Source organism: Paramisgurnus dabryanus, chromosome 10 (genome assembly GCF_030506205.2).
Source record: "Paramisgurnus dabryanus chromosome 10, PD_genome_1.1, whole genome shotgun sequence".
Classification (NCBI taxonomy): domain Eukaryota; kingdom Metazoa; phylum Chordata; class Actinopteri; order Cypriniformes; family Cobitidae; genus Paramisgurnus; species Paramisgurnus dabryanus.
This window is the reverse complement of record NC_133346.1, coordinates 12,670,212-12,696,271: the sequence shown is the minus strand read 5'-3', so window position 1 is coordinate 12,696,271 and position 26,060 is coordinate 12,670,212. Positions and strand designations below refer to the sequence as shown.

The following is a 26,060-nucleotide window of genomic DNA, read 5'->3' as shown; positions in this document are numbered from 1 at the left end:
TAAGGTTTAATTACACAGAATTTATGATAATAACATATCTGGTGCCCAACCACGCCCCTGGGCATGGGCCTGCCCTCCAGTTTGAGAACCACTTCCTTAAATGAATGACATTGAATGGATGACCTCCATTTCGTGCTAAACCGTTTTGGTATATGGACCTGTCCCTGTTCGCCAATGGCGATGATGAAAACGTCCTTTGGATGGGCTAAAAACTGCACATCAATTACCTGAAGCAGCGAGGCTTGTCTTATGTTCCAGCTACCATTTTATAAAACCAGAAAATGTCAATACCGAAGTCACAAAGCACTACATCAAGGACATTTACAGGGAAAATGAGAAGAAAAGGGTAAAACAAAGAAAGTATGTAAGGTTAACGACTGCTATACCAAAAATAAGATTTGTTATGGTGCTTCGTGACAGTAAATAGACTGGGAGTGGGATTGGGATTGTCTTCAAGTCTGCTTAAAGAGCACACGAGCGTCTCTCTTTGGGACACTGTCGTTTATTAACAAGCGACACGACGTGGTTTAATTAGTGCATGGAGAATACTTGCACTTGAGAAGTGCTGCGTGTCGGTTACACTCCCGCGTGCTTGGTACTGTTCGCTAATAATGCGAATTTAATTCAAAGCTGGTGTGAAAACAAAGCAAACGCTGCTTGAAAAACTTCTATAAAGACGAAAAAGATCAAAAGAGTAAAGTATAAAACAAATCACTGTTCAAAAGCGTACTCCAAACACGTCGCTTTAGTGGTAAAAACAGGTGATGTTAACAAGGAGGTGGGTGCGAGCTAGAAGTAGGCGAGGAGAAAAGATGCATACAAAGACCGTGTTCTCATTTTCTGTCTGAAAACCCCACTAGGACCGCTGAAACTTGCTTGATTTCCCCAGTCCAATTATATCGGCGTGCTCAGTCCTTCCAGAATAGCAGCACGGAGCTGAGGGACGGTGTCTGCGTAAGCGGAGAGAGGCTAATAGAGTCCCTGAAGTTAACTCCGTTTCACTGCTCGAGCTAATGGGCTGTGCTATTTTCCCAAACTGACTGCTGCTGTGCCCTCCTGGAAGCTGATCCAGCCTCTCGCTTTAGAGTCCGTCATGTGCCATGCTCACCGTCCAAATCTCATCTAATCAGAAAGACTGGAATCCGACCACTAGGAGAGCGGCCCACCGTATCCTCACCATGAACAACATGCCAAACCAATGCTTATTAAGGCTGTTTTGGACGAACGCTGGTAGCCCATGCCAAAGCCAGGGTGCCGTGAACCATCCAAAAAGGCTTTTATTAAAGCAGGCCTGTGAGAGAGAAAGCAATAGGCATGGATGTTGAAGGGCTCTCTTTAAAGCCCTATACAGCTCTCTGGTGGCTAATAGCATCCAGGATGCTGCGGAAGGTGGAAATGGGCAGATATAAATCCAGGAAGATGGCTCCCTGGTCAGCCATACGCCAGACAGCTTGCCTCATTCCAGATGGTCACGAGACAGGCCGGTGGCATTACAGTTAGAGTCTAGGACTGGATATTGACTACATATTAGAGAACATCATATTTTTGTAGTCTCAAATACACCATGGTCCATTTTAAAGCACAAGCCAAGCATTTAAACGAATCCTGCGCACAATGTCTGTATAATTACCCCTCATTATATCAAAGAAATTGATACAGGAACCATTTTCTCTCATCACAATTGCCGCTCGCTGTTTTACAGATCCGAGAAACAGTAGAGAAGACCTTTTTGTAATTACAAAAAGTGACATACATGACCGTAAAACTATCAGAGCTGGTTAGAGATACTGTTAAACATGTTAAGTGCAATGTAATTACATGACGTGAGCTGAGCAAGCGCAAGACAAATGTAATTTGATGTGATGAGATGTATTGCGTTCATTACATGCCCTCCCTTCAAGCCTGGCCCACCTGATCGTGCATTTAGAGTTAGTATAGAAACAAGATTCGTTTGGTAAAAATAGTCTGCTTTTAACAGGCAGTTGCAAAGGTTAATTATATTTCTAATTATGTCTCGAAAAGTCAAACATTTGTTTTTCTTCCTAATTGACAAGAAAATTAACTGCGAACTGCATTAGCGCCGAGGGTTAATCTCGCATGCCGTATAGGGCGCAGAAGCATCTTAATGCACAGAATGTCTAAAAAGCTATTACAGTACGTCTCTGCTGTTGAGCATTTTAAAATCACTTAAAAGCAGTAAAGTTAATTTAGTGCAGTTATTGGTCAAATCGTAAGTGCGTCCACAGGATAATTATGCATCCTGTGGCTCTTAAACCTGCACTTGGAGACTATGAAGTCCTAGAACTACAATCTACCAGAAAGAGCACTAAGCCCATGGGAAAGCACAACCTTAACGTTAATCAATATTAATTTCTCTGCCTCGCTTATAACAAGGCCTTTTTGTGTACAGTCGATGTCGAGTTTGGTATGCAGGCTGTGTTGCGCACGCACCCGTCTGCCCTTTTACCTGGGCGATTATCGCACTTCGTCTCCAGACAGAAGGTCTTCGTACGCGTGAAGCATTGATCTCATTTGTTAAGGAGATAAGGGTGTAATTGGATGAGACCTGAAATCAGATGGACCTCCACGGCTGGGCCAATGCTAATTTCACTATCCGTGAACCGACTAAGTAGCTGGCCTGTGGACGCAACTGCAGGGGTTTCATTCGGTCCAATCCCACCCCCAAGCCAACTCATCATCATATGGGCGACCGTCCACCTCTCCCCCTATTGAATTCAAGCGAACAAGCCTCGCGGCGGGAAATAGGAATGACAACTTAACACGCCACACGCAAGTCTGTATACATTGAATGATATACTGTATTAAAAAGCAAGAAAGTGGCTGAGGTGACTGTTCTTGGATGCTAAATGAATAAATGTAGCATGCACAGTCTTTGACACACATACACACTTTAAATTAAACCTATGACCTTGTCATTGCTAGTGCTGAGCTCTGCCAGTATTTGTAAATTAAATTTTAACAGCAAATTCCAAAAACATGAATAAAACATACCAAACCATACGAGCCGCATAAATAAATAAATATTAGTACGTCACATATTGTTTTATGACAAGCTACTGTAAAGGTTATGATGGTTAAACAGCAATACTATAGCAGCACAACAGAAAACAACCGTACCATTTTTGAATTTTTAATGCAACATATAAGTTTGACTGCTGTTTGACAGCACGTTTTGAGAGAAGTGAGATAAAGCAGTGTATCAGGTGAAGAGCAATAAGCTGTGCCCTGAAGATGAAAGCTCCAGCAATCCTTTGATGACTCACAGTTTGGTGCATAGGGCTGTTTTTGATCAGAATAACTAGAACGCTGGAAGTTTTGGAGAATGCAGTCATGGGTTTGATAAAGTGTTGAGAATTCTGCAAAAGAACATCTTCAAAATAACTCTTAACATTGCATCCCTTTGCTTTTTTAAGTCTGGTGACACGTACTGCACCGTGTCAGACATACAGTATAGGTGCAGGCATATTTTCTGTCTAGCAGTTTAAGGGGCCGTTCACATGTCGCACCTAAAATGCGTGGAAAACGCGTAGGTTCTTGTCACATGACCTGTGGTCAGCTTGCAGCATTCTGAATAGTTGAAATGTTTTTAACACGATGCGGTGCGGACGCTCATGGAAAAAACGAGCTTCCATAATGAGGGTACCGCGCGCCTACACTTGGATTTAAGAACTTAAAGGAGACTAAATGCACTTTCTTAGCTCTTAAATGCATTTTGTTGTATATTTGTAGTGTTTAGAAGTACATAAAAGTTGAAATTAGTCTCTTCAGGTGCTTTGTTGATATCTTCTGTTTTGGTCATATTTTCCAACCGGTTCTGATTTTTCTATTATCTATTACGTTTTTTTGAACAATTACGTCACAGTATTTGCAGCGGAACTGCTAAATAAGGACATCGACTTCCAGCCCAACACTACGAGCAATCCGCCAATTTCTTGCTGCGATATTGTAGTCCAAGCTCAAGGATGCAGAAGTTACGAGAGAGTAAATCAAAATGTTCGGTTGTTGAACCTGTGCCTGGTTGAGTTTTATTTTTCACGGAAATGTCATTTTTTAGTGCGCGAAGCACTTCAAGGATAACTATTTCACCAACCTCCACCAGTATAAAGTAGGATTTGCCGATAGACTTCGTCTGATTGAGGGGTCAATTACTTCTATCTTTGGAGACGACGAGCAGAGCACTTCGGTAAGCTGTAAATAATTTTAAAAACAGTAAAGTACACGGTTGTCATGGTTTAGCAGTGCTGTTTCTCAATCCGAAGGCTGCAGCCTGTGGATGTCGCATGTGGTCATCAACCCGGGATTAAGTTATAGCATATTACAACAATTTACGATTAACTAAGAATAATAGTCAGCTTTATAATTGTTAATATTCTGAAATAAGACAGCCGGCATTAACACACAATTGCGATACCTTCATATGAAGACGTTGTTCTGCAGGTTCGTCGTCTTCATTTTCATCTCGCTCCATTTCCGACTCTGGCGCGAACATATAAGGCTGGATAGACAAGTCTTCCGTTGTTGACATTTTGTGAATAACGAGTAAATAAAAAGTTTCTGTGCAGCTAGATAATCGTATCTCTGCTATAAAACTACAAAAATGGCCGAACGGGGTGGAGTTTAACCGAGTGTCACCTCTGCAACCTGGAGAGGGGGCAGGGTATGACGTGCATTTAAAAAGACAGTACCAAAACGAGTTGCTCTCAGATGCACATCAGAAAAGGGGTAGAAAGGGGGCCTGTGGGGCTATAATAATGAGGAAATCAGACCCAAGCATTGCAGTTTCGCTTTATATAGACCACAAATAGATGATTTATATGTAAAAAGGACAGATTTAAAAGCATGATATGTCTGCTTTAAGCACGCAAAAGACGCGATATGTAAATCACCTCTAATACAACACAACAACCTAGCCCCAATCGCAGTGTAAAGTGTAGTTGCAAGATAAATGGATACAGCTTTACTGTACCTACTAAATACTGGTGTGATATACCACTAAAACAAAACCCTACGTATACACAGATGGTATAAAACAACAGACGAAATGAATTACGTCATGAAACCCATATTTTGTTTGACACATTTCAAACCTTTCAAAGCATTTAAAGATGTTTACAATGTTTATAACATACTTTCTTAGATGTTCTTCAGCATGAATCTAATCTTAATGAAACACACATTGCTCAATGATAAACTTTGTTGTAATTTATTTAAATGATGTACTTAAATGTATTTTTTACTACACTCTTAGAAAGGATGTGTTCATTTTTTACATTTACATAATTCTATTTGACACATTACGGGCCAGATTTACTAACAGCTTGCGTCAACACAAACCATCATTTGGCGTTAAATAACGACTGTCAGGAGACTTTATTTTTACTATGAATGGTATTTTTGACTGCCATGTTATTTTTTTTCTGAAGTAAATCAAAGACTCTTCTTTAGAGTCGCTTTTTTGGAATTGCGCTCTTAAGCTAATTTGCCCCGTTTAGTAAATCTGGCCCTACATGTGTTGTCCTTAACTAGACACAAAATGTGTTGTTTTAAGAGTATATGCAAAGTACCTTTAGGGAAGTCGCACCACTTGGCGGTCATGTTTGCAACGCGTACAGGGAGTTATTTAAATCATGCAAGATTAAAGTCCTCTCTACTTGAATGGGAAAAGACAAATATCTCTAAAATCACAATTACATAACAATTTTTTGACCAACAATTAAACCTGCCACCAACTATACCGCAACTTTTGTTTTTTTAAGCTTAAATTGCGCTAAAAACACCATTTTTAAGATTGCTTCAGATGCTGTGCATGTGCACAGGTTGGCGCCTCACGCCATTCTGTGTAGATCCCCCTTCCCATAAAATCATTCTTTTAACTGGAAGGCAGGACTTTTGTTTCCAGGGCGGCCATATGGAGCGTTGCACTGTCCCCTATTTATTGTAAATGCAGTGCTCAACATTGGATCAACATTTTCATTATCCAATCAGATTGCAGAATTAGGGTGAATGTTAGATTTAGGTTTAGGATTGGGTTAGGGGTTTTAAAACTTTTCAAAATATTATTTCACACTAATTTGAGGAGTAAAAAATGGTTGGACCTTGAGTTAGGGGTAAGTTGGGGTCTCTTCAATTAAAGGACTAGTTTGGTATTTTACACTTAAAGCCCTGTTTTCAGATTGTTTATGATGAAATAGAACGGTTTTGACCTAAATTTCGACAAATGCGGCTGCCCCGAGAATTTTTGGGTGTTTGTTTTTCACCTCCCACCTCTACAATGGGTGTATAGGTGCACTTAAACTTTCGTTTACAAAGACGTGAAACTCACCGAGTGGTCAGGGGTGTTCACTGATATGCTCACACAAAAATCGCTGCAAACGATGCTTTCCAACAGCTGTTTTACACTGTCAGAAATAGGGGTACAGTAGGGGTCCATTTCTGTCACCCAAGGTACAATCAACACAAAAGTACCCCATAGGGCTCATTATTGGACCTCAAGGTACATGTATGTACCTTTTTGAGGGTCAAAAAGGTACATATTTGTTCCCAAGCATTAAAAGGTACATATTTGTACCATTTCTTTTAAAGGATAAGGTACAATGTTAAGAGACGTCAGCCTCTTGCCATTTTTTTTTATTTGTTGTTCTAGACAACTGCTGTAAATCTGGTCAGTAACGTAAATAACTATTGTGTCAATTTTTGTTTCCTTTAGTTGGACACATGGGTATCAAAGTAGTATTAGTTTTCTTCTGTTCATTGACAGTGTGTTTAATTTTAAATTTTAAATTTTAATGAAAAAAAAAGTTAATTTCACTTAATAAAAACTGTGATATGAACTCAAAAGCTGCAATTGATTTACCATTATTTAAACTGAATAAATACTGAATAACTGAATCCCTCACACACACCGAAAAAAACCCAGCGCTTTTATTTTGACACGCGCCCATCCCCCCACATCTCACGGTCGGAGTCAGTTTCACAGAGCAGCGCAGGAGGAACGAAAGACACATAAAGAACATTAACAGGTAAGCACTGGAAACTCATTCATCATCTTTAAAACATTTTTAAACTTTAAAAATGTGTTGTTTGTCGTGGTTCTTCATTTTAATACTGATTCGGTTACGGTTATTTGTGTAAAGTTGTATACGATGAGTCAACGCGATATTGACACAGCACTATTGCCTCAGACTCATTTTTATGAGCAGGTTAATGTGCATTAAGTACACCACAGTTCTGTAAGTGGAAAAAGTATTCATATTTATGTGTTTTCTCACAGTTTAGGGCAAACGTTTCCCGCGCAAGTTTGAATCTCTCTCAGTCAGTCAGGGGGAGATTAACCGACTGACTGTCTACACGCCACCAAACAGTCAGTTATACAGAAACCTTTTTAAGGTAACGTTACCACATTTATTAATGTATTTATTATGTTGTTTGAGAACACCACAGTTCTGTAAGTGGAGAAATAATTCATATTTATGTGTGTTTTCTCACAGTTTAGTTTGAATCTCTCTGTCAGTCAGTGAGGGGGAGATTAACTGACAGACTGTATAACGTTACAGGCCACCAAACAGTCTTACCATAAAACCTTTTACAGGTAACGTTACCACATTTATTAATGTATTTATTATGTTGTTTGAGTACACCACAGTTCTGTAATTGGAAAATTTATTTATATTTATGTGTGTTTACTCACAGTTTAGCACAAATGTTTCCTGTGGAAGTTTGAATCTCTCTCAGTCAGGGGGGAGATTGACTGACAGACTGTCTACTTGCCACCAAACATTAATTTACCCTGAAACCTTTTTAAGGTAACGTTACCACATTTATTAATGTATTTATTATGTTGTGTGAGTACACCACAGTTATGTAAGTGGAAAATTTATTCATATTTATGTGTGTTTTCTCACAGTTTAGCACAAACGTTTCCCGCGCAAGTTTGGATCTTTACCATTGAGGGTGGCTGACTGTTTTCGACCAACCATCATTCACACGCAAAAACTTTAAAGGTACCACATTTATTTATGTTGTGAGTATACCACAGTTCTGTCAGTGGAAAATGTATTCATATTTTTGTGTTTTCTCACAGATAAGTATGAACGTGCCCAGAGCAGTTTTCGATCTTTACCATTAAGGAGGCTGACTGACTATCCTCTACCACCCGTCATTAACACAAGAAAAACTAAAGAAATGTTACTCCATATGGACCTATTCATTTACTCATTATGCTGTGAGTACACCACAGTTTTATCAGGGAAAAAAATTATATTTGTGTGTTTCTCACTGCTTGACAAGGACAGATGTGGCCTTGTTAAAAATGTTTAAATGTTGTTTGGTTTAAGGAACAGCACACTGATTTTGTTTTAAAATATTCCTGTTTGGACAGTCTGTCATAAAGGAATACTTGATATATTTCATAAGTAAAGTGTAAATGTAATATTAGTTTTTAATGTTGTGAATTTGGACTGAACAGCACACTTCTGTTTTATATATAAACCTTTTGTAAAATAAATGATTGTTCAATAAACTGTGTATTTTATCTTTTCTGTTATCATTTTTTTATACTAATGTTTAAAATGTACCTTTACGCTAAACGATTGGCTACACCAACACAAATATATTGAGTCATATGCACTTATAATTTAAAGTTTACAGTACTTAGATTGAGATATATGTATAAGTTTTAAAACCATAATCAATGAGTGTACCCTGTCAAAGCCAATTTTGTACCCTTTTTGAAGGGTCCATATTTGTACTGTTAAATAAAGGTACAAAATTGTCACCAGAGGTACAAAACTGGTCTCTTAAGGTACAAATCACAAGGGTACAAGCCAAGGGTACAAAAACTGTACCCTTGAGGGTACAGCCCCAGTGACAAGCCATTGTACCCCTAAAGGTACAATTATGTCCTTTCTTTTCTGAGAGTGTAGCATTCGTTGTAAACTTTTGGACCTATTTTTCCAAACGCCTCACATCCGTATATTCTTCCGTTAAGAGCTTGAATAATAAACACTCCAGCCCAGTTGGTGGCGATAATACGCTTTGCCAATTGCAAGAATAGAAACAAAGTTCCCGGCGCAGAGTAATACTGTACCTCACAGCACATCCAATACAAGTCAATGGAGTTGGACAAAACTACGATAAAACCTGTTGGAATGCGTCTTTTGCAGCGATTTTTGTGTGAGCATATCAGTGAACACCCCAGACCACTTGTTGAGTTTCACGTCTTTGTAAATGAAAGTTTAATGCATTTTTAGGAAGGATTGTTCCTGTGCACCTACAGTATAAAGCCATTATAGAGGTGGGAGGTGATACAAGAAACATCCGAAAATTTTCGGGCCAGCATCATATGTCGAAATTTCAGTCAAAACCGTTCTATTTCATCATAAACAATCTGAAAACAGGGCTTTAAGTGTAAAATACCGAACTTGTCCTTTAAAGAGCACCAATGGTCTGATTCACGTTTTTTTCCTTTGGTGTGTAAGTGTGTATTAGTACATGTTAACGATATGCAAAAGGTACAAACCCCAAAGTAAATGATGACTCAAGTTATCGTTTCCAACGTAAATCTCTTTTCTTGGACAACAACAAACACACGGATTGTAGGCAACAGTTTACTAGACAAGACCGACATTATCATTATTACTCCCGCTTTGGACTCACAGCCTGTAAGTTAACTCCTGTTAGCATTGCATTGTGACCGAATCTTTCAAACATGGTAAGAAGCGTCACATTTCCAGCTGACGTCAGAGGTATTCAGGCCAATCACAACGTACAGATTAGCTGGCCAAACAGGAACACAGTGCTTTTCAAATCCGTGCGTTTTAGGAAGAGTATGAAATCTGGAGCTACAAAAACGTACAGTATGCGGAAAATAATGTTTTTTTAACCACAAACCACGCGAACACATTGTATTATACCAAATACACAAAATTACCTTGTTTTTAGCAATGAAATTGTTGAAACGCTGTTGAATCCAGGATCACATCTTACTTTGTAAATGAAAAAATTTAACGTTTGTTTAATGGTCTGGCTATTGGGTAAACTGAATTCTGGAACATTTCGTTTCGTTTCCTAAAGCTGAGGAGATACAGGGATTTGAAGTCAGTTTATTAGCTAAATACATGTACATGCAATATTATGCAAATTGACAACCTTACAATTTTGCATAAAGAAACAAATAAATCGAACTTCAATTTAATAAAACCTTACGAACATCAGATCCAACCCTTCCCAGAAGTGCACCGAGTTCTTCCGAGTGAAAAAACCCTTGAATGAAACGGAGACATACTCCGACAATACAAACATCTATCAAAGCGTAAACTCATTTTTATCATCTCGCTGTTCCGCTCGCCTCACAGTGACAATAACTGGCAAAAACTTCCGTTTTTCTCCCCGACACTCAACTCGACAATCCCCGCAGTGCTGGGAGGTAATTCGACCGGCCAATTTAAACATGGCGTGATTGAGCAGTAAAGAACGAGCGGACATCAAAGAACAAACCTCAAGCCTGGGAGAAAGAGCAGAACTGCTGGCGGGAGGCCGAAAGAGGGACAAGAAACAAGCAGGGGGTGGATTTGTATGTCATTACGACCGCACCGCTGTGTTGCTATTCTGGATTCCTGGGGTTTGACATCTAGATTGCAGATGGATAAGTGTGCCTTGAAACCACATCCCCCAACAGGGAAAAGAAAATCATTTCTCATAACGGCATCTATTTACTGGCACGGCCTATCTCTCCCACAGGGCCCGAAACAAATGAAAATGTTATTTCTCTCTTCATGAACTCCCACCTTTTCTGTCTGCCTTTTTTCACTGCCAGCAATTGCATTCTGCCTCTAAATTTGAGTTAAGTCCATGACTAGGGGGAAATAATGTCTCCGGAATAATCTTTCTGAAACTATAATTCCAGGGGGCTGTGTTCCAATTTATATATTTATATACCTTCACATTTATTTACTCTGTTCTTGGGCTTCTTGCATTGCTTTTTTCGAGGAAAGTGTTGTGGCTTCTGATATAAAAGTGATATGACATATGGAGGCTTCCTCTGTAATCCCCTCAGCCACAGCGAGGCCTTGACGGGGCCCAAACATGCCAAACGTATAAACAGCCTTAATGCAGACGGACAGCCACACACAACAGCGACTGTTGGAGAGGTATTTCGAGCCCCTTTCAGACATACGGTACTGCAAAGTATAATGTTAACTATAACTTTTGGACATTTTGGATGCAAATACACTGACACGTTGAGCTGTTGTGCTCATACAACCATTGCAGGTTTTCTCCCACATTATTAGCTGTTATCCATCTACTACGTCTATATAACATGACAACTATTTTTGCTTCTCCACAAAAATCTTATCTTTTCTCCATTCTTGTCCATCTTTCAACACTCTGGTCCATATTTAAATGACCGGGAGTTAAAGTCATCCCTGGCGATGGAAACAGGTGGAGAAGTCTTACTGCTCTGGGCTGTGCTAACACAGTGGTTTGGGCCGGATGATGTTTTAATAGCCTGTTCTTTAAAGGACTCTTTAACACTTAATGTGTACTCAGCCTATTCCATTGAAGCATAAATCTTCACAGAACCATGACAGATACTTCTGGAACCATGGCCATATCCAGAACACCCAGAAAGGATTTATGTTGCCCTAACCACCTGTGCGGCTTGACACGCTATTAAAATGACTACTAGAAGAAAATCAAAACCCAGTAACTGCTGCACTTTCTCATTCGATCTGTTTTTTCTTCTTTTGCATATGAGCAGAAAAACATGTGGTTGTTATACTAAATCACCAGAGCAATAAAACCTTGGGATTTGTTATAAATCAGTATTTTACACAACTAGGCTAAACAAAAATAAGAGGTAATATGTATGTCTGATTTTCTTTATTTAGCCAAATGACCAAGGTTGTGTATTTTTACTCTTCTTAAAGGAACACTCCACTTTTTTGAAAATATGCTCATTTTCCAGCCCTCCAAGAGTTAAACATTTGAGTTTTACCATTTTGGAATCCATTCAGCTGATCTCCGGGTCTGGCAGTGCCACTTTTAGCACAGCTTAGCATAATCCATTGAATCTGATTAGACCATTAGCATCGTGCTCAAATATGACCGAACAGTTTCTATATTTTTCCTATTTAGAACTTGACTCTTCTGTAGTTACATCGTGTACTAAAACAGACGGAAAATTAAAATTTGCAACTTTCTAGGTCAGAATGAGAGTATAGTTCCTAGCCATATCGGCCTAGAAAATCGCAACTTTTAATTTTCCGTCGGTCTTAGTACACGATGTAACTACAGAAGAGTCAAGTTTTAAACACACTCTCAAAAATAAAGGTACAGAAGTTGTCACTGGGACAGTACCCTTTCAAAAAAGTACAGCTTTGTACCCAAAGAGTGCATATTAGTACTTCAAAGGAACATATTTGCAGTTCAAAGATACATATTTGCACCTAAATGGTACATATTAGTACCTTTTTTAAAGGGTACTGCCCATGCAGTGACAGCTTTGTACCTTTATTTTTGACAGTGTAGGAAAAATATCGAAACTCTGGTCATTTTTGAGCGTGATGCTAATGGTCTAATCCGATTTAATGAATTGTGCTAAGCTATGCTAAAAGTGGTACCGCCAGACCCGGAGATCGGCTGAATGGATTTCAAAATGGTAAAATCTAATGCTTAAAAAATGAGCATATTTTCAAAAAAAGTGGAGTGTCCCTTTAAAGAAAACAGCTCTAACATTTTATTTGGCTGCACAGCAAATGCCAAAGATAAATTTACAAGCATAAACTATTACAACTATTACAGTGTTTAGTATTCTGTCACGTATTGACAAAGTATTAAAACATTAAATCTCACAGCATCATTAAAAATATTGCTATTTGGGACAACAATAAAGTAAAAAAAGACATTTTTGAGCTATTAAGTAAAAAAAGTGTTTACCTCTCGTCTTTATTAAATAAATAAATAAATAAATAAATAAATAAATAAATAAATATATATATATATATATATATATATATATATAAATAAATAAATAAATAAATAAATAAATAAATAAATAAATAAATAAATATATAAATAAATAAATATATATATATATATATATATATATATATATATATATATATATATATATATATATATATATATATATATATATATATATATATATATTAATTTCATCTATTTGCTTAGCCTTAACACAACATAAAAGAAAATATTTTAGTATCTAAGAACTTAAAGTTTGACTTATTTCAATTTGAAATTGGCCTAAATGTATATTTAATGAAGCACCACAGGGTCTTTTAAATAAACTAGAGAAATCAGAGAATTTATCAAAACTGTGTAAAACCCAGAATAAAAAGTGCTTACAGCATCTAAAATAAAAAATTTCTAAAAAATTTACCTTAATCCCTTAATATTAAAAAGTTCAGAGATATCTATGCTTTTCATTTTCTAATAAAATGGCTCCATGTCCTTTAAATAAATTGATTTATTTTTAAGTAGACATTTGATTTCAATCTTAACAAGCATACTCTCTGATCTCCATCCAACTTGTGTTTTCATCATTAGACTAGACTAGTAAATGACTGAACTGCACAGCGCTGTCCATTTACTGGATGTCAATGGGCACAATGTGAATGTGAAGCCTGCAGCGTTTAAAAAGCCCCTTATAAAATAATCGAACGGGCCCTTCACCGACTGCAGTGATATACCTGCAGAATAGCCCAGCAGATAGATTTTTACATTCAAATAATATGAGCCAGCAGGTAGGTGGGGCATGGAGATAATGATCAGTCACACAGCATTATCTGACTGGTGTACACCATTGTGCTTAGCTACATACAGTTAAGCTAATGAACTAGCACAGTTTAGGTCAGGTGGCCTTTCTGTGTGAAGTTTGCATGTTTTCCCCGTGTCAGCGTGGGTTTAGGTACTCCGGTTTCCTCCCACATTAGCTGAATTGGAGATACCAAATTGCCTTCTCCCAATGTGTGTATGGATTAACCAGTTCTCACCATGAATATATCTATAGATGTATAAACAAACAAACAAACAATACTCGTTAAACCTTGGTAAAGCTATACACTTCATATGTTGTTGCTTCATTCTAGAAAACTGTACAACAGGCATCCTATGGCCCACAAATGAGAAATATGATTGGCAATACTGAACCGTGCCGAGAAACGGAGAGCAATGGGGCCGACAACCTCACAACCTGAGATCTTTACAACTCCTCTTTCCACTTTCTCAGTCTTTCTCTCTTCCCCGGAGAACCCAGCACAGCCTTTCCATCAGCACCTGGGTCTGCTGGAGACACGGTAGCGTTACTCGGCCGGGGCAGGCAGTCTCGATCCATCATACGGCAGGATCATTAACGAGTGAAAACACGAGGAAGCCAAACAAGCAGGGGGAGAAATGGAAGAAAGGGAAACGGGTCTGGTATATTTACAACACAGGCTTGGGGAATAGGGTCCTTGCAGCTGAGCTGAACACACGCATGCAGAGGCTTCGGGTCGAGCTGATTTGTAGGCCCTGGAGATGCGAGCCTGGTCTGGTGTTTATTAAAGCGACTGATGCCTGTATCCTGCCAGGTGAGGTTGAGTTTATTTTAGCTCACAGCCGATATATAAAAGCATTATGCGCGAAGCAATGCATTTGACAACTTCTCTCAAGTGGCGCCCGCTCCGCAGAGGGTAAAGTGCACAACTGATGTACCGCATCCGCATGCCGTTAGTTGTAAAATATGCACGTGTCATACTAAGGTTGGCAGGAATGCCTCCTATGGCGTGGTTTATACGGCCGTGGGCCAGAACAGGCATATTTTCTTTTCTTTGCTCTTTCTCGGCTGCATTTTCACACATTCTGAATATGGTACCCATATTGGTCTCTTATTGCTATGGCAACTAGCGATTTCTCTTGCTCCTTGGGCCCCGTGCTGTCATTACCCAATCAGAACGAGACCTTTGTTAAGATTCCCTCAGGCTCCACTTATTCAGCTCACTATGATGAACTGACCTTACACTAAAGAGAGAAAAAGACACCTCCAAGCTATCCGTCTATCGATGCGGTTAAAATATGAGAGAAAACGACAGGCATTTTAACTGCATTATGATATGCACTCTGATCTAAAAAGAAGACAACAGACAAAAGACAACCTACTGTAGTCCTTGCCAGCGGTTTTTCCATGTCCTTTCCATGTCCTTCTATGGATTAATGAACAAGACATTTGCAAAAAGGCGAACAAGGTTAGCAGGTAAATGCTTGGATGATGCTTAACTAAGGATGTGCAAATCTACACAAGATGTGTTCCCGTAGCTCATTTGGTTACAAGGTCATGAATTCCACTTCTAGGCAACATACACAACATGGATAGCTTTAATGCACTTAATTGTGACTTTGCTTTGAACTAGATACAAACAGACCATACCTGTGGTCTTAAGGAGAAGTATATTAAAGCTGTGTTGGTATTAGAAAGCACAACACTTTAGTTCCTGTGATGTTGCACATTAATATATTATGTCTCAAGTCCTTTTTACAGCTATCTCAGCCTTCAAAATCCAAATTTTTTGTGTTTAAAAACAATTTGTAGTGCTAACCGCTTAAAAAAGTGACGTTTAAAATGGAAAGCAGTATGTCTATACTTTGCGAGAATGTGTGTGCGTGTGGCGCAGGGCAGCTAAGGCGTAACGGCAGGGCAGAAAGGAATGAATGGCAGGTTTATTGAGGTGCTGTCACCAGCCGTGTTTCAGGTCAGAATGACTGACAGCTGATTTAGAGCAGTGCTCTTAAGCTATAAAGCAATCATAACCACTCTTGTTCTTTAGACACACACTGTTTTCCTCACCTCACCACACACACACACACAGACACACTGCAATAGCTATAAACACACCATCAACCCATCAACCAGATGGGCGAAAACGACTTTGAGCTCCAAAATCTCACATCAGTGTACACGAGTAGCATTTTTTCCAAATACAATGGCAAAATCTACCTATATGTGGCTAATACACATGAATTTGTACAATCTCGTTTGTATGTCTTAGTATGATCTATTTTCGCCCGAGGTCATTGGGTTTAGGGGTGGGGTTTATTCATAAACTCAAAAAATAAAAAATAAATAAAAAAAAATGCTGGGTTGTTTTCACCCAAATTACTGGGTTGTTTTAACACATTTTTGGGTCAAGTATAGCCATTTTCTGGGTTAATTTCAAACCAGCTGCTCAGCTCATCCCTGTTTGACCCAATGCTTGGTTGAAAATAACCCAGCATTTTTTACAGTGTACTTTTTCAGATAACTCAGATTTTGCTCCAGTGCATTGAGTTTGGAGTGGGATTCTATTCATGCTTTTAACAGATATTGGTACTTTTACAAAGTTATTATTATTTTATTTATTTATTTAAAAAATAAAATAAAATATATAAATAAAATAATAATATATAATAGTTAATAAGTATAGATCTAACAGAGTTAAATACAAGGAAAGCACCCTATATACTCTCAATCTACATACTCTCTCCATCATTTCCACCATCATAGAACCAAAATCATAGAACATTTTCCAAATTGACCAAAATATATAGATTTTATTTTTCAAAAAATAAGTAATCTTTTCTATAACAAGGCATAAGTTCATCCCATTTATTAATCTACTTCTTTTTTAATCCCTATTAAACCAAAGCAGTCTCATTAGACCTTTGATTCTCTTGTTAATGTGATGTCACACAAACAAAGCCCCGCCCACGGCCACTGACTAACTGGTAAATTTTACCCAAAAGCTTTTCTAAATGTGTATGTTAGCACATTGTTGCGCTATAATACGACTACAGATGCTATTGTCCCAGACTGTACTTACAAGAATCAGATCTACGTTTAACCAAAAGCGTTCACTGTCTGTTGGTAAGGAAGTGAGGAGCTGTAACTTATTTATATTTAAAAGATACACACATGAAAACACTTTTATTTTTGGTTGGACATGCTATAACAAATGATCTGTGGGGTATTTTGAGCTGAAACTCAGACACATTCCAGGCACATCTGCATCTTGGAAAAATGAGCATAATATGTGCCCTTTAATTGGAAGTGAAAATCCCAAAGCCCTTTTCACTCCAAATGCCTTGATGTGGGACTACTGTAGTGTCTCACTGTAGCCATTTGAAACATACTTGGTGAATGAAGTCATTAAAAACAACATTGGTTTCTCTTTATCTGCCGTTTGTAATTTACGCTCCTGTCATGATCGAGGGATAATCAGATAATTAGAGGTGCAGCGAGCTCTATATCCAAACGCTCATCCCTAATAAGTATCATTTCGTGGAGAGAGAGAGGATGAGAGTGACGAATGGAGACGGAAGAAGAACTTCGAGGTAATTGATGCGAGCAATTACAACTTCCATGTCGGAGCAAATTGGCTGGCATTTCTCGGCTTGTAAGGGCCCCTGACCTCATTAGAACGACTGCGTTGAGGAATAATCAAAATTAGCATCAAAGTTTCTGGATCCGTGACGAACGGGGTATGGAAAGTTTGACTCCGATCTAATCGGTTTTGACTTTACACGCAAAAGAGACCTATACCCATGAAGCGACGCCTTCGGCTGAAATGTGACCTCTCCGCAGTGGACTCTTTCCATGTCTCGGCAATATCAAATAATAACAGTAATCCATAAAAACAACATCTATATTATATGACATAAATCTGCTCCAGAGGCCGTAATTATGGGGTGGAGGTTGTTTTACCACATACTGAAAAAATCTCCCGGCCCCGGCAGAACTAATAACCAACAGCCACTAACCACTGGGCTGGATTCAGATGTGTTCAATCCGTAATGGTGAGAGAGCTACAAATCTCTGTAAACCACACTGAGAGTACCAAAGAGAAAACTTGAGAGAATGATTTTTTAATAACATCGCATAAAACAATGTTTAGATGAAGGACTGGAACACACACACGCATAAACTATTGCACCAGTAATGGGTTTGTAGTTAGTTTTATGTCTTCTCTTAAGTGGCTAAACAAGTTTCTGAAAAGGTCTATCAAGAGAGATCTTTTTTCTTTCTGTAAAGTACAGTAAGAAATTATTACTTTTGAGGATTCTGTTGATTTGTTGAACAGTACATTGTTTATACTGTTAAAGTGTCACCCTGTCTGTGAAATGTAATTATGAAATTTGGGGCATAAAAACTTGATTTTTAATCATTGATTTTAATATTTGACATGACCTTACTCAGTCAATATTAAACAAAATCAATGTTATATTCTCACTGAATGTTCTTTACATTATGTAGGATAATTTTTTGTAGAAAACAATTATTCACAAAACATACTTGAATCTGATTGGTCATTTGCAACATTGCGAAGTTGTTGTCCCTGATAAGAACCGCTAAAACTGATAACACACAATTCATTCAGGTACTAATTATGTGTTAAATATATGTTTATTTTATATTTTAAATAGGGATGTCAAAAGATTAATTGTGATTATTCACATACAAAATAAAAATTTGTTTTTGCACAATATGTGTGTGTGTGTGTACTGTGTGTATAGATTATGTATATATTAATACACATATAGACGGTTTCATTGGACGCACGTGATACACGTCTGGATCCGAACTTTACTTCCGGTTTCATTTTTTTAATGGTCTGACTAGTTGCTAAACTGATCTCTTGAACAAATGCCTCGTCGAAAAGAACAAATGTTTTGGTTTCCTATTTAATCTATGTGTTGTTTTTTTGCTTGTTATATAAATAAACTACGTTTAAAGTACTTTGTTGTTATTTATTTTTAGCGGAGTTTACCGGAAGTTACGTGCGGACCGCGACAGCCGCTTGTTTATGTTGTTACTGCTGAAACCGTCTATACATGTATAAATTTAAGAAAAATGTTATTTAGGAATATTTTTGTATTTATATTTATTAAAAAAATATCTAAATATATCTAAATATACATGTAAATGTTTCGTAAAATACTATATATATATATATATATATATATATATATATATATATATATATATATATATATATATATATATATATATATATATATATATATATATATATATATATATATATATATATATATATATATATATATATATATTAATTAGGAAAAATTACGAAACTCTTTGGTTATTTTTTAGCGCGATGCTAATGGTCTATCAAATTCAATGGATTGTACTAAGCTATGCTAAAAGTGGCACAGCCAGACCCGGAGATCAGCTGAATGGATTCCAAAACGGTAAAAATCAAATGTTTAACTGTAGGGAAGCTGGAAAATGAGGATATTTTCAGTGTCCCTTTAATTCTGATGGGGTTTCTTCCCCCCTAAAATCTGCAGGTGTGCTTTACTCTGCTCAATATCACTGAAAGCATTACTTGTTTTGATCTTGAGAATGCATGCATGTGCATCAAGCCCAAATATCCGACACCCCCACCTGACAGACAACTAAACAGGCCAAACTGCCACCTGACCCTCAATGTAAATATTTCATTGCCATGCCTCTGTTAAGGCCCTGCTGAATGATGAATGAGCAATAAAATGTGTTACCAAGCAATCCCAAAGTACCGTTACTATGGCGACCAAAGAGCAGGTAATGTCATCGCTTTCTGAGTCTCTCTGCCTCTGTCTGTCTTTCTGTCTGACTGTCTTTCTCTGTGTCAGATTACCAGGCCATAATTAGAGTAAAGAGCCGCTTTAAGAACGGTCCCACCGTGGGAGGGATACCGTGGTGAAAATGATGTTAAATTAACTGTCATATTTTAGCCTTTTACTTTAGTTTCGTCCCTGGCATCAACTGACCTCATTATCATCTCCCGCTTTGCGTCTCATCAGCAAGATGATGACGGGTGGGCAAAGACAGCAAAAGCTCAGGGGGCACGTTATGCCCCTCCCCTCTTCATTTCCCAACGCAAACGTGCACATACACACCCCAGAAGAAAGCACTAATGTGCTGTTTACTGGAATCCGGAGCCCTGTAATTGGCAATTTATTTGATAGGCAGCCGGGTAATGATGGCATTTCACTCCTGCCGCAGAGACTAAACACATGTGCGTTTGATTCGTCCCTTTCTACCACACACCCCCTTTGCCCTGGCCTCCAGTCACCCCGCCTGGGGAAACCACGCTGCCGCGCTGGCTTCAAACGCGGGCTGAAAGGGGACCCGGGGCTGCGAAGCAAATACAGCAGGCCTGCCAATTTATCCAAGGTTTGGGGTTACCGCTGGCTAGAGCAAGACTGATGCACCATTTGTAGCTTAATGAGCTGGAGGCGCACAGGGATGGGGGGAAGAGAGGAAGAGGCGGGGTGAGAAAAAGAGAAAAAATATTAAACTAGAGAAAGGAAGCAAGATGGCACGACATGACCTTTTTTGACCTTGGCTTTGTCTTATCCAAGCAGAGATGGATCAGTTCAGGAGAAAGGAGTCGGACAGAGTAGACAGATCATTAGCACACTGCCAGACAGTTTATAACGGATACTGAGTTACTCCCCATAACCCCAACATTGCCACAGACCCTTGAGATCTTCTTTCATTTTGTTTCACTTTCATGAAACTGTTTGTGTGCAGTACTATGGAAGTATGAACATATACATGTCAAAACTAAAGATGATCTCATTTCATCTCCCTCATTTTGTTGGTATGAAGTAGTGATGTGACTGTGAATAACCTGCTTTCCATCATTCCCTCAGGATTGGGATGCTCTACTTTAAATGTGACCCTGAGAAACTGCACAGGCAATAAAAGCACTTTCATTACATCCACTTATAAGCACACAGGTTTCTGAAACTTTCAGTGACAGGCCAAAGACCATTTTTAAAGTACGGTGGCAATTTATGACCAAATGAATACATAACAATAGGACATATTTTTTAAAAGTGTACTTCTAGTACCGGTACATTCACGCGGGGCAACAGCGTTAATGCTTGACGGAGTGCATGTCTGAAGCGTGGCCCTAACGCGATCGTCAAAGTGACAAACGCCAATTACATTGGCAGCAACACATGCTCCTCTGTTCTCCGGTCTTGCATAAACGTAATTGGCTGGTTATTTGCAAAAGGCGACCTGATTGGCTGATATCTGCGTTGGCGCTTTTAAAAATAAAGTGGCATGCATCTAACAGTCACAAACTCCACTTGCGATAAGCAGTAATTAGAGATCGTGATGATATAAACGCACACGCCAGGGCCGCGAGTCTTACCGCCCAGAGCTGTATTCCTGACGGCGCTAAACGAGACTAGCCCGTCTAGCTGAATAGCGAAGTCAGGAACTCTGACGCTGAGCCACATTTCCGTAAAAACAAAGGTAGGATCGAGTGGTCCATTCCATAGACTGTAAAAAAGATGGACGACGCCCGTTCGCTCTCTTCCATTGGTGAAAAGTGAAGCTTTGTCCCGAAATGGCGCTGACATCTTGGGTTTTGAGTCTGCGCAGTATCGATTTCGGGACCAGTCCTGCGCAGTAGTGAGCAGGAAGTAAAAGTGCTAAATCAAGGCCCCGCCCTCGCAGAATGCACATATCACGGCTGTCAATCATGACGTGACACCACAGTTTTTATAGCATTAAATAACTAACTAAAATCAAACTTATTTTAAAAACAAACACTTGAATTTACATCAGCGTAATAAAAACTACTCTATATGACAGAAACCAGCTTCAGAAAAAAAATAATTGAAGTGTAATTAATTTGTTTAGTTGGTCTCAAGTCCCATTGAATAACATGGGGAGGCGGGGTTTATGACCTATACTAGGACCAGTCACTGGGGGGCGATCGAGACGTTTTGGCTTCACTTTTCAGGGCTTGTGAGGCGTGCTTGGTCCGTTCCATAGATAAATACACTAGATGTCACCTTAGGGTTCTAAGCATGCGTCAAAACTGCCGCCATCTTTAAACAGGGGTCTTGTCTTAGCTTAGGACGTAGCTAGGTAGTGCTACTATCTCCGCCTGTACTTCGAATTCATGGACGATGCCGGACTTTTGTGCTGTGTATGGATGTTAGGCCTACTAGTACTATGATTTATAGTAAGAAAAAGTAGATTTTCATAATATCAAAACTTTATTATTTTTCTGTTTTTAATTCTAAATACATGTCTGACTGTTGAAACGAAACCAAAAGAAAACCAAGAAAATCACATTCATGACGATTTATGGTGATTTAATTTCCGTTACACCATTGCCTACAATGACGCTGATGCAGGGTTCCCCTGTTTTAAGATGGCAGCTCTATTTGACGCATTCGGTCCAATGAACTGCCATAGCCAAGGCGACATCTAGTGTACATATCTATGGGTCCGTTAGAGTTGAATGTAATCCAATTTATTATCCAGGGAGAAGACATTGATGGGAGAGCACTGACAACACTGACTATATAAATGTTTCAATAAAAAAATAAACAATTTAAATTAAATTTACATGTAGTTGTCCACCCATATAAGTTTCTGTCCTATCCCTAAACGTTTCCTCTTCTTACCTCCCCACCCCTTCACGCTTTATCTCCTCGGTCTTCTCTCTCCTCCCTGACGAGGGGCTGCAGGTATCATTTCAATTTCTGATGTCAACATCAAATTACTTATTTCATTTCATGCCTGGCCAAGCATCCTATAGCTACACGCAGGAGCGGTCGTGCTCAACTCGCTCTGCCGTGTCTGTTGCGATGACTCGCCGCGCCCTCCAGCTGACAGCTCTAATTATGCCAGATATCTGATAGTGCCTGTGCACGCTCCCACACTCACATCTTCACCGCAGGAGCCAAGACTCAAGGTTTGGAAAAGGTCTATGTCATGCTGACTGAGCTCGCACATACAGTAGACCCAGGGTATAGATCTGTAAATAAGCTTAAGCGGTCTGTTTCCATAATACTACATGCAATGTAGACTGTATGCATTAGGTTCATATGGTTGAATGCTGTTTCAGTGAAGAGTGTGTGTGTGTGTGTGTGTGTGTGTGTGTGTGTAAGAGAGAGAAAGAAAGAGAGATATTATTATATAATAAAAATGACACTTCACAAAACCCAGTGATCCTGTAGCTCATGGCAGAGCATTGCATAAGCAGTGCAAAAGGTTGTGGGTTCAAGCCCAATGAACACACATACTGATACAAAATTAGTTTATCTTGTAATGCACTGTATGTCAGTTGGATATAAGACGTAAATAGTTTATAAAACATAAAAATGTGGGGACTAAATAGTTGTGCAAATCAAACAATAAAATCACGCATTAATGTATACATATACATATACATATACACGCATACATACACACACACACACACACACACACACACACACACACACACACACACACACAAAATATGTATGTATTCAGTTTGTATTTCCAAAATACATCACTGTGGTCACATTTTTCCACTTCGTTACTTCCTGTCATCTTCACTTCTACGGTATATAAGCACGGTTGCACTTCACTTAAAGCTTTCACCAAAGCTGCCAGCTGAGTAAATAGGATGTGCTTATCACCACCCGAGCACAAACAAACTGTATAGCAGAGCCCGCAGGGCCCGAGGGTGTAGACAACCTCCGCTTTTCCACCTCACGTCCTGACGCAACACAAACACTGGAGCCTGGCTCTTAAAACGCTCTTATTGTTCCTGTTGGCAAGGAGCCACGTCGGTTAAGACCAACAGAGTGGATAAGAAAAACTGTAAACTCCTGTTTAAATATTGAACCTCTTTGCTCTTAAGGACACAGATAAGCAAAGCTGCAAACTGACTGATAACATCAGGCATCGAGCCTATTGTAGCTACTGAATCCAACTGGGTTGACCTAACCTCAAAAAAGCATTGTGTTCATTTCTTCATATTTAACATACTGTTTACTATATACATACTGTAAGTACTGGTAATACTTGTCAACTGTGATTGTATTTGGTTCAGGCTTATGTTTAAAGGTGCAGAGATTTGATTGGTTACATACATCTGTCAGTCTGTCTCTGGAGCTGCTGCGGATGGAGGGTTTGGATTCGCCACTCACGCTCTCACTGTCACTGTCCTTACAGTTGTTCTGGCCCGGCTTCAGCTGGAAAATACAAGCAAACAAAAACAATCAGAACCCATTTAATGACTTTTAAAGTTATTAACGTATTAACACTGTTTAAGAGTTGGTTTCCTCATGCTAAACAAATGCAAAGTGTCAAAAAGCAGCTGGACGTGTTACTATGGGTTCACACCAGACACATTTGAGGTGTCAAATTCGCATCTACGGCGTGTAAATGGATGCTTGAACATTTTGATTCTACTGGCTAAATTCACGCATGAATTTCTAGTCATTGAGACATTCATGCGAAAATTTGCGTCATGAGAGGGGCATCTGCGACTCCGTTCGCTTCCTGTAAACACGTCACTACTAGAGCAAGCTCCTGATTGGTTAACGCTGCACGTTTTTCCGCCTAAGTTCAGATTTTTCAACTCAATTTGCAGCATTCGCGTAAACTACACACGCCTCATTCGCGCTGCGAGACCTCCAGACGCGCCTCAACGTGTCTTTACATTGACTTAACATTGAAATCACTTGCGCTTGGCGCCTCTACCGCGGCCGGTGTGAACTCAGCATAAAATAGTATTTCTGTGTCAAATGCACTTCGCCAGCTTTCGTACAAGTTTCGGAAAGTTAATGGTCCAATACGGATCCAGCTGATGTTTCGGGGGAAAGCCATAAGTATCACTTCTTTATGGGCACTTTCCCTGGAAAAGCACGCCCACACTTCAATCAGCGGGAGAGCGATAACCGAGGAGAAGTCACAGATATCACTTCACGCGACAGCTTTGTTTTTTATCAAGACTCAACAATGGCATTAAAGAAAAAGTGTGTTTTTGGATGTGTAGAGACGTAAGCCAGCATTATGGAAACAATGGATATAGTTTGTTTATCCGGGGAAGCAGCAGAGTTTTGCGTTTGTTTAACGCTGGATTTCATTGAAAATTCCCAACCGGGTCATGAGTTGCATGCGGTAAGTAAGACTTCTGTGTTATGTTGGAAATAGGCGCGTAAGTGGAATATATATAAACGACAATGTAGTGAATCATAAGTTATCCAGTGTGTTGCATGACTCGTGACTCACTCCTCCCGCAGCTCGTAACTCCTCCTTCCAAATTTTTTCGCACGTTATCGGAAATAATCGATAAAGCTGATTTGTCTTTTATAAATCTGATAAAACTAAACATTCTTCAATTCAGAAAATTAAATCTTCAGAATTTAGTTAATGCAAGTTAATATAACCACCAACAACTGGTATCAGCATCGTTATTAGTCTGAATAATTGCTATTGTATATCAATGGGAAAATTTTATATTGGTGTATCTCTGCTTTTAAGACTTAAAACACACATTTGCTGTTTTGTAAGCCAGAGAAGAAACAAAGTTAACAGATGCTGTTATTTGGACCACATTGTAGTGCATTGTTATACTTAACCTATTTAACTAATTAGAGGAGTCTATTATTGTCAGAGATACGGATACAGGTCATGTCAAGAAGACCATTTGAAAGATCTGGGTTTGAATCCAGCTGGCATTGTCTTTTTTTTACATTATTTGTGACCCAGACTGTGAAAAATATAACGTTGACTTCTTTAATACTGATAAAAACTAAATCTTTGATACTGGCAACCTAAAATAGATAATAAGACTTTAGCCTGGATTTCATAGACAGGGTCACATTCTTAGACAATTTCATTATATTTGTAAGCAAAAATGGGACAGCAGCACCTATTCTATGACATCATCAACCTATCTGTATCAACTTCGTGAAGCTAAAGCCAATGACACCTACGCAACTATCTGATTTTCCCCAGAGAAGCCTGACCTCATATCAAACCGTGAGAACAAGAAATAAAATAGCCCCTAAACAACATAAAAAACCTTTCCATTCTGTAAGCTGAGATTCACAGCAGGTGTCCTACTCCAGACCAGAAACCATAAAAAGCAAGTGTGCAGTGCGGTGTAGACAACTTTTAAGGGGTGGGCGAAATTCAAAAACATTTTAGCCCTATTACAATTTACAGACCAATGCCATACTCCTGGGAGCCGGCA

At 38.9% G+C, this 26,060-nt stretch overlaps 1 protein-coding gene and 1 long non-coding RNA gene across 8 annotated transcripts in view; one reads left to right on the top strand and one right to left on the bottom strand.

Annotated features, from left to right (window-relative positions):
- The window catches only part of auts2a (activator of transcription and developmental regulator AUTS2 a), a 411,500-nt gene that overhangs the window by 194,394 nt on the left and 191,046 nt on the right, over positions 1-26,060 (bottom strand). For all 7 annotated transcript variants that reach the window (XM_065258438.2, XM_065258467.2, XM_065258447.2 and 4 more), the window contains one exon: positions 23,950-24,051. In XM_065258438.2, the coding sequence (XP_065114510.1) occupies positions 23,950-24,051 (102 nt within the window). The remainder of the gene's footprint in view (positions 1-23,949; positions 24,052-26,060) is intronic.
- On the top strand, positions 7,523-8,357 carry LOC135740281 (uncharacterized). The gene is made up of 4 exons (XR_010529167.2): positions 7,523-7,609; positions 7,711-7,823; positions 7,925-8,021; positions 8,102-8,357. It is a non-coding gene; the product is annotated as an uncharacterized lncRNA (long non-coding RNA).